Below are 22,418 nucleotides of genomic sequence, written 5' to 3'. Positions count from 1 at the left end.
TGTAAAATATGATCCATATATTGTCTGACACGGATCACTGAAATGTAACATCAGGAGTTTGTCAGGCTGCAAACCCAAGCCTGACGTTTTCCTCTAACTTTTAAGCTGGTGGGTTACAGATTAGTGGCCACAGAAGAACAAAGTAATACGTTCGTGTCATCAAAGGGTGAAAATGACTGACTGTGCGTTGGCCCCAAGCACTTCCTGGATACACTAATTTATGCAACAGTATCTACCCTTATGAGCAAAGTCCAGATCAAAGTTTTTATGATCATCCTTAACTAAGCAGTTTTATGGTGTGTTGCAGCAGCTGATAGAGTTCAGCCAAAAATAACACAGCATCTAAAGCCAGGGAGTTCAGATAAGCTACAGTCTATCAAAGACCCAGATCTTCAGAGAGCATCTCCTATCTTAGCACCTACCCTGTACTTCCCTCTATGCTTGCTAGAGATGTCCCGATCCGATCACGTGATAATAGCTTAGTATTTACTGTTATGTGGTGGTACAGAGTCAGACCTCAATCATAGAAATAATATACGTAGACGCCTCATAGACTGACGCTGCCTATTGGAGCTGACGTATCAGCGAGGCCGCCATCTTGGATGGGTCTCCAATACCTCCACATTACATTTATTTCGACTGAGGAAGGTGTATATCCCCAACTACAATAATCATAACTCTCAGAATTTTTACATCTATGGTCTCAACTCCACACAGAAACAATGCATGCGGCATGACGTCACTTTGCTGCCGTAAAGCGAAGCAGAACACGGCAGCAGCTTGAAGCTTGGGGCCGAATGTCCGCGGTGTGGAGGTATTTTAAAGTGGACGAAAAAAACGCTGCGATTGCAAACTGTGAGGAATGCAAACTTGGGATCTCAAGAAGTGGCGAGGACATGGCTAACATCCTTGATGAGAACAGGAACAGGCTGAAACCTGACAAGGTAGAGATGTTGGTTTTCATCAAGAAAAACGTACATTTCCTTCTGTGAAGCCAGAGGAGGAGAGTAAGAATTAGGAGTGCAGTTAAAGCACATTACTGGCCTTACTTTATAACACTGTGGCACTTTTATAAGTTTTACAAGTGTTAAATGATAAAATAAGGTGAATAAAATTTTAGAAAATCAGGGACATCCTGGATCTGTTTCTTCGCCGTTCCTTTTTAATGGATCTAGGACGGCCGATACTACCAAGCTTCGGCCAAGGCCATTCACTTCGTTGAGGAAGGACAAAGGCCAGAGAGGGCACTGAAGAACTGCTCTGTTGGTTTGCTCTCCATGGCACGACACTGGGCGATGACAGTTGACCTGGAAAGGCAGCTGAAACCCACATCCACCCCACATCACCCGGTCCAGTATAAGACCTGACATCATCTTGGTCCCGGAGGCCACAAGACAATCTTGCTGGAGCTAACAGTGCCCCGGGAGGAAAGGATGGAGGAGGCTCGGGAGGGAAAGGGGGAGAAATACCAAGAGCAGGTGGATGACCAGGCGGATGCCAGTGGAAGTGGGCTGTCGGGGATTTGCCCGCCATTCTCTGAATAAGGCCTGTGGCACACTGGGCATTACAGGTGCCAACCATAAGCAACAACGTCTGGATAGTGTAGTGGTAAGATTGCCACCTTTCATGTGGGTGACCTGGGTTCAAATCCCCTGCGTGAAAGGTAGTACCTCCAGTAGGGGTGGGGGTCCTCAGGCAAGACCCCCGTTACCCTACCTGCCTACCTGTAAGTCGCTTTGGATAAAAGCGTCTGCCAAATGCATAAACATAAACAACGTGGAGGCAGCAGAAAAAGCATCCAGACGGCTCTGGTTGAAGAATGCCACTTGGACACAGGCTGGGGTCTGATCAGCCTCGGTGGGGTGTCTGTTGTAAGACCCGAAACATCCGGTGAATCCAGGAAACAACACTGATGACGTGTCCCGAGGTTGTGCATCAGAAGATGCTTCTGGAACACTTAGATTAGACATTAGCTGTAATGTTATATCCTTGTCTGTGAGTCGCTTTGGATGAAAACGTCTGCTAAATGCATCAACATAAACATAAACATATGGCCTGTGGGCCATCCAGTAGCAGCCTGTAGATCACTGCAATCCCCTAACGGCTTCAAGTGAAAACTAAATAACTTTCCATCAGAGCTGCTGTCCTCACTAACGTTAGTGAGGACAGCAGCTACATTTGCTATGGGAAGGTGTGTGTCACTGTGTTCAAGGAGTGCAACATCAAGAGAAACTTTTCAACCCGTCGTTATTACTGTCCTACAGAGGAAAATGCCCTGAAACTGTCTTCCAACGTGTCAGAACTCACCTTTTTATTTACCTTCTGTGCGCCGTCATCCACCCTCCACCCATGTTAGTGTGAACATTATCGGTGTACCGTGGATATTTTTTAAACTCATTTAACAGTGTTTATATAACCAAAGAAGAAGAAGCACCAAAACAGCAGGACTGACACCCTGAATGTTCCCATAGAATTCAAACTGCTCTCTTTAAGTAAACTTTAGAGTTATCACTCCCCCCCTTCCCAGTTGTGTCCAAAAAGCAATGAAAAATACTGTAAAAGGAATGTCGACATTGTATGTAATTTAGGGCTGTAGCAATACACTAATCTCACTATACGGTTGGATACACTTACATCATTTTCTGGGGGAAAAAAAGGGACATTGTGATTTGAGATGGATCGTCGCTGATTGGACTGGTTCAAATAGAAAATTTAGATTTAGATTTCAATGGGAAAATCGATTGAAAAGCACTTAACGAGCCAAAAAATTGCATTTTGAAAATGCCATAAAAGCTGTATTTTAAACAGGACCTTGAAAAAAATGATATAACTGTCTTTAGCAGACTTGTCTTATGGGAAAATCGATTGAAAAGCACTTAACGAGCCAAAAATGCCAAAAACTGCCTTATTTTGGAGGCCTCATAACTCAGCCATACGACATCCCAGAGGCCTCATTCAAAGTTTATATGTGACAGGAGACTCTCAACTTCAACTGAACTAGAGGGTTTGTTGATAGGGCGGGCAGTAGATTGGCACCCATCAAAATTTCTTCAGAAATGTTCTATTTTTAAAAAAACTTCAACTGGTTCCAACCTTTGAACCGGAAGGACAACACAGCCAGACAAACAGAAACAAACGAACACCATAAAGAACACTGAAGGTTTATTAAGTTTTTCTTTTCTTGTCGTCCTAGATGATGGGCCATATGGAAAAACTAAGGACATCTCTGGACCAGAACACACCATGGCTTTGAGAAGACACAGTATACCAGGTATGTGGCACTTTCAGGGGTAAATTTGATGTGCTGAGATTTTTACTGGGGGGCCCGACAGTCCAGAGCAAAGGTTGTGGACATTTTGGTTCTTACATGCTGCCCCTCCCGGGACATCTCTCCAAAATGTGAGGACTGTTGTGTACACAATAAAATGGCTTCACACACACACAGACTTTCTCATAAAATCTGCAGATTACAACAAAACTACAACATTTCTCTCGCTCCCTTGAAAAAACCCACAGTTATGTAGCATTTGATGGCAGCCGGGAACTCTGAGTTTCCAATCTCACACTGAAAAAAATCCAATAAAACTCCACGAAGACGGTCGATTTCGTGGTCTGTAACTCGGGTCTCCGAAAAAGGACGGCTAACGCAGTAAAGGGAAAAACTCATTTTCAACTTGAAAATGACTTCATCCAGAGTTCAACTTTCACCCTCCAGAGGTACTTTGTATTAAGCATCATTCTGCAGTCAAGTGGAGTAAAGGCCAACATGCACTCAAATGTCATCCCTCCCTGAGTACAATAGCAAATCCACATCAAATACTTCCACATACTGTCATTTCACTTCAAAATTCACTGTTAATACAGTGACTACAGTAACTACCCGTTAAGATATACTGTACAACATGCATCATTGCAATCTCAAATTGTATCTTTAGGTGCATACTTCTCTTTCCTTTTGTTCAGCTGCATCTATGAAAAACAGCAAAAATAACACAGTGTGACAGACAGAAAACAGGATTTCTGCAGCAACAAGGTGATTCCCAAAGAGCTGTTAGCTGAAAGCTTGGCATATCTCAGCATGGTGTGCAGTGTGTCCTTAAAACATTTGAGGAAACTGGACAAGTGGAGGACAGAAGAAGAAGTGTCAGGCCTAAAGAACTATCTACAGCAGATGAACAGGATCTCAAAGTGATGTCCTTAAGAAAGAGGAAAAAATCCAGCAAAGCCCTGACACAGGAGCTGAGAGATGCATCTGGACCTTCAGCTGATCCATCTGCTGTTGGCCCAAGCCTCATCAGAAATGGGCTCCATGGAAGGGTGGCTGTCAGGAAGCCGTTCTTAAGGAAGGGAAACAGGGAGAAAAGGCTGAGCTGTGCCAAATGACCAACTCAGTCTCACAGCAAAACGTGGTATTGTCCCAATTTTGCCCCTAAAATTGGGACAATACCACGTTTTATTTGGCCTATTCATTTACATCGCTTCGCAACCAGGTCACTTGACTATCAAGTTTCCCTCAACTAAAAAAAAAAAAATGGCCGACTGTCGACATAACATTTTAAGAAAGCATCTGTATGCATTTTGATGGCATTTCTAGCGAGAACTATGCATAATATTTTCATGATATTCGTTCAGAGAATGTAGATGATCTTTCGTTTATTAGTTTCGCCAAAGATTTTAGTATCTCCTAGAAAAAAACGTAACAATAAAATGTTTTGTACCGTTGTTAAGGTGGTTGCTATGGAGCAATGTAAATGAATAGGCCAAATAAAATGTGGTATTGTCTCAATTTTTGGGGGCCAAATTGTGACAATACCATTTTTTCCCTTGTGGACCAACGTAGCTATTACACGTTTTGCTGTGAGACTGGGTTGAAATGACACAAGAAGTGGACTGAAAATCAGTGGCAGCAGGTCTGATGGAGGGATGAATCCTCCCCAGAGCCCGGAGCTCAACATTACTGAAGCAGTGTGGGGTCATGTTGGCAGAGAACGGAACAAAAGGGAGCCAATATCCAAAGAAGAGCTTTGGGATGTCCTTCAAGAAGCCTGGAGAACTATTCCTGAAGACTCCTTAAAGAAAGGACAGAAAGCTCGTCTGAGAGGCTTCAGGCTGTGTTGGAGAATAAAGGAGCTCAGACCGCCTCTCATTTCCTCAGTATTTGGTCTAAAACTTTTGCTGTATGTTGTTTTCTTTCTGCCTCACCTGTCACAGAACGTCACGGTTTGCTCTAAAAAATGTTGACTTCTACGTATAGAATTGCTTTTACACATTATTTGTTTTAACTTTCATAGAAATCTTTGCCCTTGTCAGAAACTCCTCCCCTGGATGAAAAAAGGTGTTCATTCTCAGTAGTTAAGGCTTATCTTATTTGAATCTTATATCTGGTCGTGTCAGGAGATCAGAGTCTCAGCTTTGCTTTAATCTGGAAATGGGAGTGAACACAGCAGCCATTAACAACCTGTTTAACTGCTGCATTTTGTGTCTTTGTGTCCGTTTCTTTGTGTGCGTATTGTCGTGATCTGTGTGTGTGTCTTGTATGTTTTTGGTTAGAAGCTCTGCGGGGGGTGACCATGGTGGAGCTGGTGAAGAAAGAAGGCAGCACGCTCGGACTCACCATCTCAGGAGGAACCGACAAGGATGGGAAACCGCGGGTATCAAACCTACGGCCCGGAGGACTGGCAGCCAGGTGGGTGAAGCTCAGGAAGAAAACGCATTCAAAAGAATCTGATTTTCTGTAGGGCTGGGCAACGAATCAAATTTTTTATCTAATTAATCACGATTATCAGGCTGACTGCCATCCCCTCAGAGAAATGTGCAGATTTCCACTGAACTCACAGGAACTCTTGTGCTCTTTCTTCCTCTGCCGTCGCTTGAGCAGCGAGTTTCGAGGACTCATGGGAACTGTGGGCCTGGGCAGCGTGCTGGAGCTCTGACTGCTGGGGCCTGACGTGGTGGTAGAGCCCGGAGAGAAACTGGCAGATACTAGGGCTGCAAAAAGAGAAAAATATAATGTTTGTGGTTCCAACACAGCAATGAGTAGAAAGAAAAAGAGTGATGTTACTGCAGGTGTGAAAAGGGAAGAGAAATAAAAGTTTCAGACGGCACAAGATGAATGTAACAAACATAAGTATGACTGTAAAAAAAACCAGGGGTGGGCAACGATTAAAATGTATAATTTAATTAATCACGATTAATCGCATTTGTACGCAAAATCCCAAAATTAATTCAAAAGTAGTGTATAGCTTTTAGCATTTAGTTTTATTTTAAATGTGCTGCCATATGAATGAAAATGCCATAACATTTGTTGTGCAAACACACTTTTAACATCAGCATCTTTCTGTAGTTTTTATGTAGAAGCCTCGCTCCACTGTCTGTTTCCTTGAATGACTTGCTGCTATCAGTTGTGTGTTTTGCCTTTAAGTGATATTTTAGACTGGAACTACTACGCTGAGAAGACAATTCAACTTGGCAGTGTTTACAGATGACTTTGGTTCTGTCGACTCCGCCGTCTGGAAGAACTTTAAAATGAAAATGGCCGAGTAAAAGTTCCGTATCCTTCTCCATGTTTGGTGGATCCGCCGATTACTTTCTTTTTCCGGTTCCGCAGCAGACAGCAACAGACTTTTACAAAATAAAAGCCTGTGAGCAACAGACTTTTACGATAAAAAAAAAACAGGTGGTCCGTGGCGTAGTGGGTTGAGCAGGGGCCCCATGTACAAGAGGCTATAGTCCTCACTGCAGCTTATTTCTATTTCTAATTTTATTCTTTTATGTTTTTGTTGAGTGTTGTACTTTGAGAGTGAAGTTTAACTGGAGTCAAATTACTTGTTTGTTTACACAAACCTGGCCAATAAAGCTGATTCTGATTCTGTCCCCGGTTCTAGTCCTGCATCGAACAGCCCTGTGCTGCATGTCGTTCCCCCTCTCTCTGCCCCCTGCAGAGAGAGGGGGAACACTTTGTGTGTGTCAAAAATAACTTGAGTTGTTGCAAAGATAAGAAGAAGATTATAAAAGCAACACAGATAAAAAGCATAAAACTGAATATAACACTTAGCACCTAAAGTTTGCACACTGTGCAAAACAAACCGAACAGTGACAACTCTGTCTTAAATCAAAGTATCCAATTAGAGGGCATGGTTGGTGTTTATTTACTAGCTCTAAAAAAATAAAAGTCTTTCATAACTGAGTCTCCGTTCATTAGAAAAGCAAATCCAGAGCTATCTTTTGAGAAGCCATGCAAAAGAAATGTGAATCAGACACGTTGTTTGAAAGGAATTAACTTGGCTGTTGCCAGAAGGTAGCAGTAAACGAGGCTAAAACTCTGTAAAGTCAGTAGAAATTGTAGCTGTAGCTGTGTTGATAGACTCAGATCTGACTTTATGTAGAAGCCTCGCTCCACTGTCTGTTTCCTTGAATGACTTGCTGCTATCAGTTGCCTTTAAGTGATATTTTAGACTGGAACTACTACGCTGAGAAGACAATTCAACTTGGCAGTGTTTACAGATGACTTTGGTTCTGTCGACTCCGCCGTCTGGAAGAACTTTAAAATGAAAATGGCCGAGTAAAGGTTCCGTACCCTTCTCCATGTTTGGTGGATCCGCCGATTACTTTCTTTTTCCGGTTCCGCATCAGACACCAACAGACTTTTACAATAATAAAATAAATAATAAATCAGGGGTGGTCCTTGGCATAGTGGGTTTAGCTGGCCCCGGTTCAAGTCCCGTATTGGACGGCCCTGTGCTGCGTGTTGTTCCCCCTCTCTCTGCCCCCTGCTTCCTGTCCCTCTGAACTTTCTTATCCATTAAAGGCACAAAAGCCCCTAAATTTTTTTTTTAAATTTATTTATTTATTTTTTTTAAATAAATAAAAATAACATAAAACCTGCGCTAATGCGCGATAAAATATTAAATGCCGTTAAATTATCGACGAGTTAACGCGATAATAACGAGTTAACTCGCCCAGCCCTAGTTTCCTGTATTTGAAATCCTTCTCGTTTATGCTTTGACATGTTCGGATTCCTTCTCTGTGCAGGAGCGACCAGCTGAACGTCGGCGACTACATCAAGTCGGTGAATGGCATCAATTTGACCAAACTGCGGCACGAAGAGATCATCAGCTTATTGAAGAACGTAGGGGAGCGAGTTCTGCTGGAGGTGGAGTATGAGCTGCCGCCTACAGGTACATAATGGTTCAGCTCCACGTAGCTCCAGTAAGCTTGCATTCGCTGAGAATGTGGGCTTTTTTTTCTTACATCTGATATCAAATTACTGCAATACAGTATCTGTGCATGAGGCACATCAACTCTGGAGTCATATTATTGGAAAAAATCTCCACACACTTACTTTCCATATATATATATATATATATATGTTGGATGTTACATCTTCAGTACGGGAAATTGCTTCTGAATATAAATCACGACATGCAGAATCATTCAGAAATGAATGTATTTCCATGGGAAAATGCAAACTCATTTTCATTTCAGTAATACAGCTGCAGGCACAGTGGGGGGGTCGATGCATAGGGCTGGGGAAGAAAAACATAGCACTGCACTGCATGATGGGAACTCCTGACTCTGTTCCTTTCAATCATAAAGGGATAAATGACTGTTGCTGTGATCTTGAAACTTGTGGATCCTTTACCCAAACAGTTTTTTAGATCGCATGTCCAGTTATTACTCGTGCTTCATTGCGGCAGCCACAGAAGCACATTACTGTAGATTTATACCTCTTTCTGCCCGTTTCTCACACATGTCCTGTGTATCTCCTCCCTCTCAAAGCACCAGACAGCACCTCAGGGGTTATATCAAAGACAATCGATATCTGTTTGCACAAAGAAGGGACCAGCTTTGGTTTCGTCATGAGAGGTAAATGCATAAATGTAAATTTCATTTAAAGATATCTCACAGCAGGGATTCATGTCGGTATGCTGCCTGTTCTGGGTTGTTGTTGTTTACGAAACCTTTTGATAATTGCGTTGTTGTTGGGGATAAATGTCTTTGCTTTGGTGTATTCCAGTGGTCGTCAGTGTGGTAGTTTCAGATTTAGGATAGGTGTGTTATGCCGGTTGACTGGTATATAACTTAACTCTTAAGTTTTACCAGCATGAGCCAGTTCAGTGCATGACTTGCTTCAATCTTGCCCAAGAGGTGGATTGGTTTCCGCTTTCTGTGTAAATGTAAATGTACTTTATTTATACAGCCCTTTACAGACAATCCTTACGATGTACCAAAGTGCTTTACAGCAGGTAATAAATAAAGAGAAGAATAAGTAAAAACAAATAAAAACAATAAAAGAACATGGAAAGTAATAAAATACAACAAAATCAAATAAGATAAATGTCATCATGCTACCGGGTATTAAAAGCCATCCTAAATAAGTAGGTTTTTAGCCTAGATCTGAAGAGGCCCAGGTCAGAAATAAGACACAGCTGGACGGGGGGCTTATTCCAGAGCCTGGGGGCAGCTTTGGGAAAAGGCTCGCTCACCCCAGGGTTTGTATTCTGACCTGGGCACTTCCAGCAGAAACCGATCTGTTGACCTCAGAGTTCTACCAGGACTGTTAAAAGCTCAGATAAATACGACGGGGCGAGGCCGTTAAGAGCTTTAAAAACAAACATTAAAAGTTTAAAATCAGTTCTATGAAGGACAGGAAGCCAATGGAGGGAGTTAAGAACAGGAGTGATGTGCACACGTCTGTTGGTGTTGGTTAAAAGACGGGCAGCAGCGTTCTGCACCAGCTGAAGGCGACTGAGAGAACACTGGGAGACGCCGACATAAAGCGCATTGTAATAGTCTGACCTTGAACTTATTAGGGCATGGATGGCTTTCTCAAGGTCATGACGACTTAAAAACATTTTAACTTTGGCCAGGAGACGTAACTGGAAAAAACTAGTCCTGACAACATTGTTAATTTGTTTGTCCAACCTCAGATGACTGTCAAAGGTCAAAGGTCACTCCCAGATTTCTGACAGTTGAACTAAGCTTTGAAGACAAGGTGCCAAAGCCAGCCGTCACAGTGTCCCCAAACACAATGAATTCAGTTTTGTCATTTAAAAGAAGAAAATTTTGGGCCAACCACTGGTTAATATCAGCAATACAATTAAACAAAGAACATTGTGCACTGTTACTATTTGGCTTCAATGGTAGATAAATGTGTAAATCGTCTGCAAATCAAACTTCAGACGAGAGAAATCTAAATTTTCTGTTTGATGTGTGCTAGTGTGAGCTTTTAGGCTACTGTATGCTCACTCATACTGTACACTAATAACACGCTTTGATAGCTATGTTACAGGATATATGTCCAGATTTTCTTTTTTCATGGTTGTGTGGAACTCTATAAATGAGGCACATTGCCAAGAAGACAGGAATGGAGTATTAAAGCATCGACTATGAAAAGAGCTGTATAGAAATGGTTGAGAAGAGTGCTGTGATACCGCCCTGTGTGACATCTTAAACCAAAGCATGTCACAGTCATTTCATTAAAAAAAGAAGAAAATTGTGTAAACTTGTGAAAAAAAGTGTGCAATATGTCACCTTTTTAAAGTTGCATTTTGCTTATGCAAGGCGTGTGTTTTTTGGTCCACAAGGCTCAAGGTAATTTGGTTAATTTGGCTCAAATTATCAGACTAGTTGTGGGAATAAGACGGAGTTGAAAGTGGCCTGTCGTGTCAAATTAATATTTTCAAAATTAAAATGATACATTTGTGGGATAAATGGCAAAAAATGGAGCAAGATGGAGATTTTTATAAATACCTAAAAGAACACAGGTGGAGTATAAGCAATGTAAAAATGAACATTTTATAAGATTCTACTTAAAATATGTGACAATTGTTTTAAACTACTTTGTTCAATGTTGGGGTGGAACATATGGTTCTTAAAACACGAAGCACAGATAATGTTTTGTCTTTTTGTCTGTTTGAGTGTTCATTCTGCTAATTTCTGTCAAAGATTTAGTGTGAACATCTTCTTTCTGCTCCCCTTTAAGGTGGTACCCATGAAGACTGGCACAAGTCACGGCCCCTCGTTGTCACCTATGTCAGGCCAGGAGGCCCTGCAGACAGGTAGAACTCCCATATCCATACATGCTTTAACACTTATTATTCTGAGACATTTGAGCATTTTGAGCAGCCTGAGACGGGGATTATTTTTCCTTTTTTTGCTGGTAGTGGTTGTGGGTTAAAGGGGCAAAATCTTCCCAAAGAAATCTGATGTCTACAGGAAAAATAAGCCATGAAAGCAGTTGCTTCTGTCAAGTATTACATTTCCAGTCTGGTCGATTTGACTGTGCCTTCAGAGGAATAAACCCAAAGATTATGGTGTCATTTCCTGTGACCATCACTGGCATCTTGACAGTTATGCGTCACTCACAGCTGCACCAGCATGAATCACCTGTATCACTTTAATGCTGTCATCATGTGTCTGCCTCTGCCTTCAAGTTCAAGTAATAATCCCTGACATTTTCATATAAACGTCAGGTTTTTCCAATGGTTGCACTGCTGTAATCCAGTGATGATTCAACACATCCCGCGCAGGAAGTCTCTCAGACTCACAAACCGTGAGGTTCTCCAGTGGAAATATCATCCTGGAATGAGAACAAAGCTTTAGAAATTGATGTTTTTCTTGTCCAGTTTACATTTCCAGAGAAAAAATGTGCCATTAGCAGCAAGTCGGATATTGTAAACAGGGTGTGGAAGATGTAAACTCTGTGTAGTTTTTACAAGGGCTGGGCAACGATTAAAATTTTTAATCGAATTAATCGCGTGACTTCCCTGATTAATCGTGATTAATCGCATTTGTACGCAAAATCCCAAAAATGAATCCAAAAGTAGTGTATAGCCTTTAGCATTTAGTTTTATTTTAAATGTGCTGCCATATGAATGAAAGTGCCATAACATTTGTTGTGTAAACACACTTTTAACATCAGCATCTTTCTGTAGTTTTTATGTAGAAGCCTCGCTCCACTGTCTGTTTCCTTGAATGACTTGCTGCTATCAGTTGTGTGTTTTGCCTTTAAGTGATATTTTAGACTGGAACTACTACGCTGAGAAGACAATTCAACTTGGCTGTAAATGCAGGAGTTTTTTCTTGAAATACGTGCTTTTATGTTGAAACAAGTAAAACAGGAAGTAGCGCCGGTTAGCTCCGTGAGCTTCACACAGAGACCGAGGAGCACCTGTAACAGTGATGTTACCTGCTAGTTTATTTTTATTTTATTCCTCCATGCTTCGAGATGTTTGCTGTAACTGTGTGAATGTGATGCATTCAACAGACTTTTACAATAATAAAATCTGCGTTAATGCGCAATAAAATATTTATCAGCGTTAAATAATTAACAAGTTAATGCGATAATAACGAGTTAACTCGCCCAGCCCTAGTTTTTACCAAATAAAGTTTTTGATTTTGAACTTTTCTTTTATGAAATCACCTTAAAAATTAAGTTCAGCAAGTATGTATGACTGAGACTTTGGTTCAGTGTACCTCAGTCTTTGAAAAATAACGAATATGGGATTAAAAATGCATCTCATTTTTTTGTGAACTGGCCTACAAACCTGTGGTAAAGTGAGAGATTATTAAGTGGCGGTTTCCTATCCTTTGTAACACAGATCTCTGTGTTCAGAAAAGCCAGCTTGTAGAACATGCTCGACTCAGCTTTTCCTGCACTTTATCCACAGCTGAGACAGAAAGAGACTGGAGAAACGAAATGTAACCCCCTGGTCACTCAGCAGCTTCAGTCATTTCATGCTAGACTTCAGAGCCAGAAAATGTTATCTGCCGACATCTATTTGTGAGAAGAGAGCAGCAATGAGGCAGATGCAGATTAACTTCATGAAAGTAACTACTTTATTATTTCCTCTCTGATGAGGTGATTTAATACCTCCTTGAACATTTTCAGGGCCTGTGAGAGGACTTTCAAGTAGAATCCAGCCTTCTTAAGGTGAATTGCAGGCCTATTAGCGATTAGCTTTTATGAATTATCATCTTTAGATGTCCTAATTTCCAGTAATGAAACCACTCGTATTTATACACTTCTTTCACATTCTTAATTCTGATTTGTTTTGCTCAGAGGCTCATCTGCAAAATGTGGGTCAGTCCAGGGAAACCGATGAGATATTCATGCCACTTTATATACCAATTATATGCCAAGTGCAGAAACTTAATCCACAACACCATACAGTCCCAGGAATCCCTACATTTTTTTTAGCATTACCCGGTGGGAATTAAAGCACCGACTGAGAGCCTCTGAGTACCACAGAGCTTTTACTCGGGGCCACAAAGAAGCAGTTTTCACTGCATCATCAGAAACAGAGAGCCTGCAGGTCCTGAAGCACCCAACATGTCAGTGCCGTCCTTAAGAGTGTGCGTTTCATCCGGTCATTTGTATTAGAGCAATCTCCCACACTTAAGTGTAAACACAGTTTAAATCCTCCCAGGCTCTTAGATTTACCGCTGTGGGTGGTGTACATTCGATGTGATTTTAATGCGCTTTCTTAATAAGTGTGTGGAAAACTGGTTTCTGCTGGTCCTGTATGTGGAGACATCACTGCACACCAGGAAGAAATGTAAAACTCTCAAAATACTTCCATTATGTGACCCAGTTCCTGCTGTAAAAAGGCCCCTTGGTCTCAGCTGAGCTTGCATCGTGTTGTTAAAAGGCTTCAGGACTGTGAGCGTCATATTTTAAAACTTCAGGCTGAGATGGTGACAGCTCTGTATCCCCCCCCGTTCTGGCTGCCTGCGTAAAGCGTCTATCAGCTCTCTAACGCAGGACGCTGCATTAAAAATGTTTGTGGAAATGGATAACTACCTAAAACTGAAAACATTTAGAGGTTCTGTCTGTAAAAACACTGACTGACATTTTCAATACTGGGAAACGCAGCTGAAAAGCCTGAAATCTTAGAGGTTTCCACTGAGTCTGCAGGTTGAAATCAGTGTGAAATTTAACTGTAAGTCTCAGAAAGATTTGGGGGGAGAGGAAAGGGGGGGGATAAGCCATTGGTAGATTTAAGACAGTATCTTTCTATATTAATGGCAATTCAGTTTGTTCATGGGGGGGGGGTTAATAAGACGATAAGGAGGAAAGGCAGCTTGGAGGACGCTTGTGATTGGGAGATGCAGGTAGATTTAGGAAATAAGCTTGTTGTTCCCCAGGAAATAGCCTCTACAAATCTAAGGCCTGATATAGTTTTGTGGTCTAGGAGTAGAATGAGAGTATATTTCATAGAGCTGACTGTTCCTTGGGAGGAATTAGTAACAGAAGCATATGAAAAAGCTTAGGTATGTAGAGTATGCAGAAGAGGAGCAGCAAGGATGGAAAGTTAGGATCTGTCTTGTGGAAATAGGATGTAGAGGATTTGTTGCAAAATCTGTTGTCTCATTGTTGAGGGAGCTGGGTGTACGTGGACAGAGTGTGGTCCTTTTTTTTTTATCTTTAGCACTTTCTTTCAACGACTATTAACTACCTTAAAAAAGTAGTAAATAACTGTAAATTATCTGGTTAAAATAACAATTTTTCAAAAGCTACTTTTCACAAACGCTCACTCACTCGCACCCTAGCTCAGTGATTTAGGTCGATGGCTCATTAGCTGGTTTGTGCAGAATTGAACAATCCTTTGAAGAGCTCCATTTAATCTGAATCAGGTGTGTTGAAGCAGGGAAACGTCTTAAAACTTGCAGCACGGCGGCCCTTGAGGACAGTTTGACATCGCCGCCCTGGCTGAAGTGGGTCTCTGTCAATCTCCTTTCTAACACAGGTGTATAGATTAAAAAATAAATTAAAAAAAAGAAGTGCTCCTCTCCTGAGGAGACGCTTGAGAGGCTGTAGAGCAACCTTGATTCCAATCAATGTGAAATTTATTTCTAGGGCACATTTGAAAACAACAGAGGTGACCCAAATGCTTTGCATCCAGATAAATTTACTAAAATAACAGCAATAAGAGGCACTAAAATATAAAATCATGATGAATTAGAACATGTCAGCAATTAAAGATAAAAGTAGCGCAGTATTATTTCAGTCAGAAACCAAGGAGAAGAAGTCATTTAAATATGAGTGGTAGATTGCTGGGGAAGTAGACTGCCACAGGGTCAGGAAAGGAGCTCAATCTCCTCTACGTTTCAGTCTGGATATCAGAACATCAGGCTGGGTGACCGCAGTGCACTTTCAGAAGTGTGTATGTGAAGGAGATCTATTAAATAAGATGGTGCCAGTCCATTTAAAATCAATCCTGAAACGGACAGGCAGCCAGTGAGGAGATGCCGGTATTCGAGTTATGCCTTCAAGCCTTTTCTGGCCAGTTAAAAGACGAGCTGCTGCATTCTGAACCTTTTTAGGAAAAGCTTAACTTCTGCAACACTGGCTTCAGAAAGTGGAGTGATAACGAGTAGCTTCCAAGGTTAGATTCCAGAGTTTAGAAGGATTTTTGCCCATTTCAATTTGAAAACAATGTTGCATTTAAGTTGGATGATGAAGCAGAAAAAAAGTCACTGATATGTATCGTAAAGGATCCATTGTCTATACCCACTTAATCCAATTCAGGGTCATGGGGGGGGGGGCTGGAACCTATCCCAGTTACCGTCGGGTGAGAAGCTGGGTACTCCCTGGACAGGCCACCAGTCCATCACAGAACTGAAGATGCCCCCAAATCTAGACATTGATGGTGCTGGATTTAAGAAATTACAGATGGTTGAGAATCGTAGTGAGAGAGAAAATCAGGAGGAAGAGGGACGAGATTGCAGTGATATTTAAAGAACAAGACTGTGAGCTGATCGGGGCCAAGAAACTGCAAAAATATTAGAAGAGATCAGTGATGTGGAAATGCAGGATGTCATTTTTTTTGACAAGCGTGGAAAAGCAGAAGTGACTAACTTAATAGGCATGTTGTAGCCGATATTCACCACAGAGGAAAAAAACGGATGCAATGAAAAAGTCTTCAGCTTCACTCATGTTTTATATGTCGTATTAGTGGTTATTTATCAAATAATCGCACTGGAGAACCAGTGTGACCCAAGGGTCAACAGTTTGGCCACCTGATGCCATGTTTTTTCAAGGTAAACACAAGAAACTTGTGCTAAAGGAAAAAAAATAAAAATAAAAATGGACCAGACTCAGTGAATAACTCCCTATAGATCAGTGAGCAGTGCTGACTAACATGTCATTGGGGTCATCAGGTGGGAACCACGACACCTCCAGGAGGCTAGACAGTGATCACTGTCCCAGAGTCACTCCCCTAATGCCAGCCAACACTGCTCCTCCCACCACAACAACCATCTTTTTTTTAGAGCCACTGCACACCAGTCACAGTGGGGTGGGGATACAAACCCTGGTTCGGGTAGGGGGTAGCGATAGAAGAGTTAAAGATAAGTAGGAATGGGATTCAAACCCTGGTTCGGGTAGGGGGTAATGAAAGTATAGAGGGTGCCAGAGGTGGAGGCAGGACATGACACACTAGCAGATTCAGCAGACAAACTCACCTAAACAGTCCTACAATCACTAAAAATGCCAGCAAATACAAAGCATACAACTCACTCAAAGCCAACTCACCTAAAATGGCCGCCTGGTTTCAAAAGGCTCACATGGGCCACACCCTCCACTTAAATATCTTGAACTTCTTCTTTGCTTCTCCCAAAAGTCTGTTTACCCTAAGTGCTTCCCCTGCTGGGCCCCCAGCTGCTATTGTTTCTTCTAATCCAAATCCACTGACTGGACTTTACTGCCTCATCTGACACTTCCTTCACTATTTTCCTCACACTCTGTCTGCTTACACCCAGCAATGAGACAACAGACTTTGCAACAAATCCTCTACATCTGTTTTTTACCTGTTTGTGTACTCAGAGAAGGCACGCTGCGTCCCGGTGATCGTCTCCTGAGTGTGGATGGTGTGCCGCTGCACAGCGCCAACCACAGTGACGCCCTCAGTGTGCTGGCTCAGTGTGGCCAGGAAGCCCTGTTCCAGATCGAATATGATGTCACTATCATGGGTGAGACGCCACACATACACACGAAACATATAAGCCTGCAGCAAAACTGACTTCGATTTCTCTCAAATGCAACTGAAGTGAAACAAAGTGATTAGTTTGTAATCACCAAAAAATCTGTCGGCTTATATTTCAAGTACATTTATATCTCAGACTTATCTCCCAGTGTTTGTTAAAACTATAAAGAAAGGAAAGGTCCTTTGCTGTGTCGTTGCATGAAAGAGCAAAAATAAAAACTAAAGTCCTTTTTTTTTTTTCCAAATCAGACACAGTGACGAATGCCTCTGGTCCACTATTGGTGGAGATCGCCAAGTCACCAGGGGCAACGCTGGGGATCACGCTGACATCAGCCAGTCATCGAAACAAGCAGGTTATTGTCCTCGACCGGGTTAAACCTGGCAGCGTGGTGGACAGGTGTGTACGCACAGTCTCACACACTCAGCTTTACCTGGAAACAGTGTCTGTGTCATCAAACATGAACATACTGTCAAAGCTACATGCGTGTCATGGCTTTATCTTTATCCTGGTTTACACTGAATCATCTGGTCTTTTCCAGGTAAATACAACCTCGGATGAACAAAAGCACATGACGTATTACATTGTGTCTTTAAACTAATCCAAAATAAAGAAATGAAATAAAGTCCACCCCGTGATTCAGCAGCTTATAGAATCACCTATCGCAGGAAAGACTTTTAAGTTATCATTTCCTGTGGGACGTTATCAGTCTCTCTCATGGTTCTGGAGGAATCTTGGTCCACTCTTCTTTCCAGCATCTCAGTCAGGCTGAGGTCTGGACTCTGACTGGACCGTTGCAACACCTCGATTCTTCTCTTCTTCACACATTCTGCTGTAGATCTGCTGCTGTGTTTGGGATCATTGTCCTGTTGATGAGCCAGTTTCAGCCCAGCTTCAGCTGTCGGACAGACGGCCTCACATCTGACTCTAGAACACTTTGCAAACTGACAAACCTTCTGCCTTTATAGAGTTGCTTACTGCACCCGGCTGCTTCTTAAAGGGATAGTTCGCCTCTTTTGACATGAAGCTGTATGACATCCCATACTAGCAATATTATTTATGAACATTTTCTTACCCCCTGCTGCGTCCTGTGAGACGAGTTCCAGCCTCGTTTTGGCTTTGATGAAGGTAGTCCGGCTAGTTGGCTGGGGTTTAAAAAATAAAGTGTTTTGCTTCTCAAAACAATATGCCTTAAAAAGAGTAATACATTTGCATACCTTCATCAACGCCAAAACTCAGCTGGAACTCGGCTCACAGGACGCAGCAGGGGGTAAGAAAATGTTCATAAATGATATTGCTAGTATGGGATGTTATACAGCTTCATGTCAAAAGAGGCGAACTATCCTTTTAACCTTTTAAATCCTACGGAAGGTGTAAGGATGGACTTCTGGCTTAATATTTGTAAAACGTGACATGGTATAATATGTTTCAAACAAATTTTTTTTATTCCTTTTTTATTATATCCTGATACATTAAACCTTGAATTTGAATGAGGATGTACTTTCTGCTGGCAGATACGACTTGTATAAACATCTATGAACATCACATTACACCCTGCTCTGAAGCCAGTCCTACACTGCAGGGTTACAGATATGCAGGGGTTGCATTTATGTACTTTACATCCGCTTGCACACACACAAAAACACCCAGAAAGACACAAAGCCGGTGTCCAGCCATATAGCTGACACAGACGGTAGAGAGAGGATGTTTCCCCGAGCTGAGCCTCAGTCCGGCTATAAAATATGCATAAAGCATTTGAACTAGAATAAACTCGGTCAGCTGAACAGGTTAGCTGAATTTTTTTAATCTGACCTCAGCTTTGGATGGCAAAGTAACAAAAAGAAGGCCATCAGCAGAATCTGTACTGTTATCATTCAGTCCTTCTTCTTCTTCTTCTTCTTCCTTTCTTCCTGATGAAGCAGATGTGGAGCGTTGCACACTGGGGATCACCTGCTGTCCATAGACGGGACATCGACAGAGCACTGTACAGTCCTGGAGGCGACTCAGCTGCTGGCCAGCACAACTGAACTGGTCAAGTTAGAAATACTTCCCTCACATCAAACAAGGCTAACTGGGAAACAGCACGACACAGGTGGGTCAAATCCCCCAAGATTAACAATCCGTATGTAAATGTATTTTATTTATACAGCCTTTTACAGACAATCATTACGATGTACCAAAGTGCTTTACAGCAGGTAATAAATAAAGAGAATACAACAAAATCAAATAAGATAAAATAAGATAAAAGTGTCATCATACTACTGGGTATTAAAAGCAATCCTAAATAAGTAAGTTTTTAGATTTGAAGAATGTGGCATTGTCTAGTTGCATGTAACAGAACTTCACAAGGCAGCGAATAAAAACATTCTGGCAGTTTAATCTGAGTAAAAACTGCTCAATTTGTTGTCATGAGCCTTTTGTGATATCACTTTCATAATTACTGAATCCAGCAATGATTGTTGATTTTACAAGTGATTCTGTGTCGTTTTTTTACAGTCTACGAGTCTAGTATCATAAGCGTCAACATAAGCTCAAACATGTTTGAGGTGCACTTTGGATGGTACGTGCACAAGCTTGGACATCTTGAATCTCGTCCTCTTTTTAACCAACTTAAAATGCATTTCTTTGCACAGCATCATGGCGTCGTATTGATCTGTAAAGCTCTGACGCATCTCAGCATGCAAGCTGTGCTCAGGGAGTAAACAGATGTATTTGTCGTTTTCTAGTGGACTTCCAACAATAGAAACCCTCCACTTTTCATCATTAGTACTCATACAGGAATCTTAAAAAATGTTTGTATGAATACAAATGCAACAGTCAACAAAAGATATATAAATATAAAGCTGTTCTCATTCAGGCTTGGATATTTTGTAGCCTGTAATTTATACATCAAAAAAGCCCAATTTCTCAACATTTCTCTCATTTAAAGCTGTTTTTTTCTCTCTTTATTGTCCCACGAAGGGAAATTAGTGTTGCAGCAGGAGCACACAAAAGACAAGGTACACATTGATAGTACCGGCAATATGAATAAAACCCAATTAAAAGTCAATAATAAAAGTCATAATAGAAACAACACAATATAAGGAGCACCATACACATATAGAAAATCACCAGCAAATGTTCAGTCCAGAGCTTCTACCAAAAATGGGAATTACTACCAAGAATTATGAAAAGTGCAAATGTACAGGTGTGCAAATAAGCCACACCAGTGCAAACATGAGCATTAAGTAAATGAATGAAAGCTGAAGTCTTTTAATCCTGCTTATAGGAAAACGACGACCTGAGGGCAAAAGGTCAAACTCGTTTAGAAGCGGATGATTAGGACAATCCAGAACAGCATCAGCCTTCCTCAGGACCTGTCTGCTATAAATGGGCATGACACCGAGATTTTTCCAGCAGTTTTAACAAGACGGATTCTTATCAGACAAGTTCAGGTTTCCAAAGCATGCAACAATACAAAAGGTTAAAACAGATTCGATAAAACTTCTGTAAAAGAGTCATCATCTCAGAGGAAACATGGAAGGTTCTCATTTTCCTTTAAAAGAACTATCCTTGCTGAACCTTTCTGGAGGTATCATCGACACAGGATTGGAAACACAGTTAATTATCAACATCTGCACCTTTGCTTTAGCATTAATTTAGGCGGTGTCCTCGTTTTTTTTTTTTTTATTAAAGAAATTTGGTTAAAAAAAGAATAAGTCAGGCTATGAATTTAAAAAAAAAAACAGTTTTTTGCTGACCGTTGCTGAACATTGCCCTGAAAAATAGTCTCTCCACAGGCCTGTCATACACTCCGAAGCTGGGGGTTGCTGCTATGATGGGTGCTGCTCTGCAGGTGACAACAGAGTAGTTCTAATCAAAGCTCGCTCCATCACTCTGACCGGACAGGGAAGTCTGAGCTGGCCGCTAATTTGAACAGCTCACTGACATATTTACGGTCTTAAACAGCCCTGACGAAGTACGAAGGTTGTGTTACACTGTCACAGTTTTCCAGATGGAAGTCACATATAGGTGGTAAAATATATGCATACAAGCACAGACAAATGGACATTTTCTTTATAGATATACATGTATGTATATATGTATATATATATATATATATATATATATATATATATATATATATATATATATATATAAAGTATAATGAAATGTAAATGGAACCTGCATTTTTTTTAGATCATAAAACCCACAGCTTATCTGCCCACATACTGTCACTGACTCAACAACCTCTTTGCCCCTTTCAGATACTGTTTATTGCTGTGTAAAGCAAGCTGCCATTTAAATTTATAATGGCTATATTTTTCCATTTGCACTGCTGTTTACCTCAAAACTAACAGGATTCTTAAACGAACCATTAACTAAACCTACACAGAGACTTTTTAGTTGTTTTTTTTTTAGCTTTTATTATGTGGCTACTTTAGTGTGCATGAAGTTTGAGCCACTGCCATGTGGCGTGAAATAGAGGCTCCTCAGTAATCTGTTTCAAAACCTTCATCTAGACTTAGAACTTGTGCACTTCTGGTCAGGACCTCCTCTGCATCACATTTCAGCGCACAGATCGGCTTCACTTTAGTGAAGATAACCTTATAGATTAGTTTAGATTATACTTTATTCATCCCACAACGGGGAAAATAGACTTCAGAAATCGATTTTTGGGAGATTTTAGACAAAATTCATCACCATATTAGGACTTATCGTGTACTTTGGAATCGTTTTTACTTAGTTTGCTGGCTTGTGGGTTTAATATTAGCGTTAATGTATCACGTGACCGAGACAAGCATCTTGACACGTGTCAAGAGTGAGTCATAGACGGATGTAACAGAGAGAATTCGCTCATTTTTCAAAATAAATGATAGTTCAGACTCGGATAATAAATAAAACGGAAATAATGTAAGTTATTTATTCTTTCTGTGCGGCCTGGTACCAAACGACCCACGGGCCGGTACCGGTCTCTCGCCCAATGACAGCTGGTATAGGCTCCAGCCTCAGCGGGTATAGAAAATGGATGGGTGGATGGTGCACAGCATCAGGACCTCCTACCTTTATTAGAGAACATGTGGTCAGCAGTTACAGTTGCATGTTTTTGTGCTGAGTTCCTGATCACTTTTTACAGGAATGTGGAATCAAAGAAGAGTTAAAATGGCAAAAAAGATTTATTTAGAGTCGATTAGGTCGCCCTAATCTGGCAGATCCCAGTAAAACACAGTCACCTTCCTCTCGTGTCTTTCAACCCACTCTTCAACACAAAGGAATGTTTTCATCTTCGGTGGCAACTCTTTGCCTAATGAGTTGGAGGAGCTTTTTTTTTTTTTTTCACCCGTGGCCAGACGATGGCCTTTCGTCTGTTACAGAATTAATGCCCTCTGGTTTACAAGGAGAATGCTGATTCCAGACACTGCTTTATTATCCTGGGTTAATGCTTAAAGCTG

The 22,418-nt window shown here is 41.3% G+C and overlaps 1 protein-coding gene across 5 annotated transcripts in view; it reads left to right on the top strand.

Annotated features, from left to right (window-relative positions):
• Nucleotides 1–22,418, top strand: part of LOC142376708 (glutamate receptor-interacting protein 2-like) — a 402,317-nt gene that overhangs the window by 326,097 nt on the left and 53,802 nt on the right. For 4 of the 5 annotated variants that reach the window (XM_075460179.1, XM_075460177.1, XM_075460181.1 and 1 more), the window contains exons 2-9: nucleotides 3,194–3,271; nucleotides 5,551–5,686; nucleotides 8,032–8,177; nucleotides 8,779–8,865; nucleotides 10,985–11,060; nucleotides 16,829–16,974; nucleotides 17,238–17,385; nucleotides 18,909–19,078. In XM_075460179.1, coding sequence (XP_075316294.1) covers nucleotides 3,194–3,271; nucleotides 5,551–5,686; nucleotides 8,032–8,177; nucleotides 8,779–8,865; nucleotides 10,985–11,060; nucleotides 16,829–16,974; nucleotides 17,238–17,385; nucleotides 18,909–19,078 — 987 coding nt within the window. The remainder of the gene's footprint in view (nucleotides 1–3,193; nucleotides 3,272–5,550; nucleotides 5,687–8,031; nucleotides 8,178–8,778; nucleotides 8,866–10,984; nucleotides 11,061–16,828; nucleotides 16,975–17,237; nucleotides 17,386–18,908; nucleotides 19,079–22,418) is intronic. The other variant, XM_075460180.1, reaches the window with a different exon arrangement.

Source organism: Odontesthes bonariensis, chromosome 3 (genome assembly GCF_027942865.1).
Source record: "Odontesthes bonariensis isolate fOdoBon6 chromosome 3, fOdoBon6.hap1, whole genome shotgun sequence".
In the NCBI taxonomy this organism is placed as follows: domain Eukaryota; kingdom Metazoa; phylum Chordata; class Actinopteri; order Atheriniformes; family Atherinopsidae; genus Odontesthes; species Odontesthes bonariensis.
The sequence above is the reverse complement of the archived record's forward strand: the minus strand, read 5'-3'. Positions and strand labels throughout refer to the sequence as shown.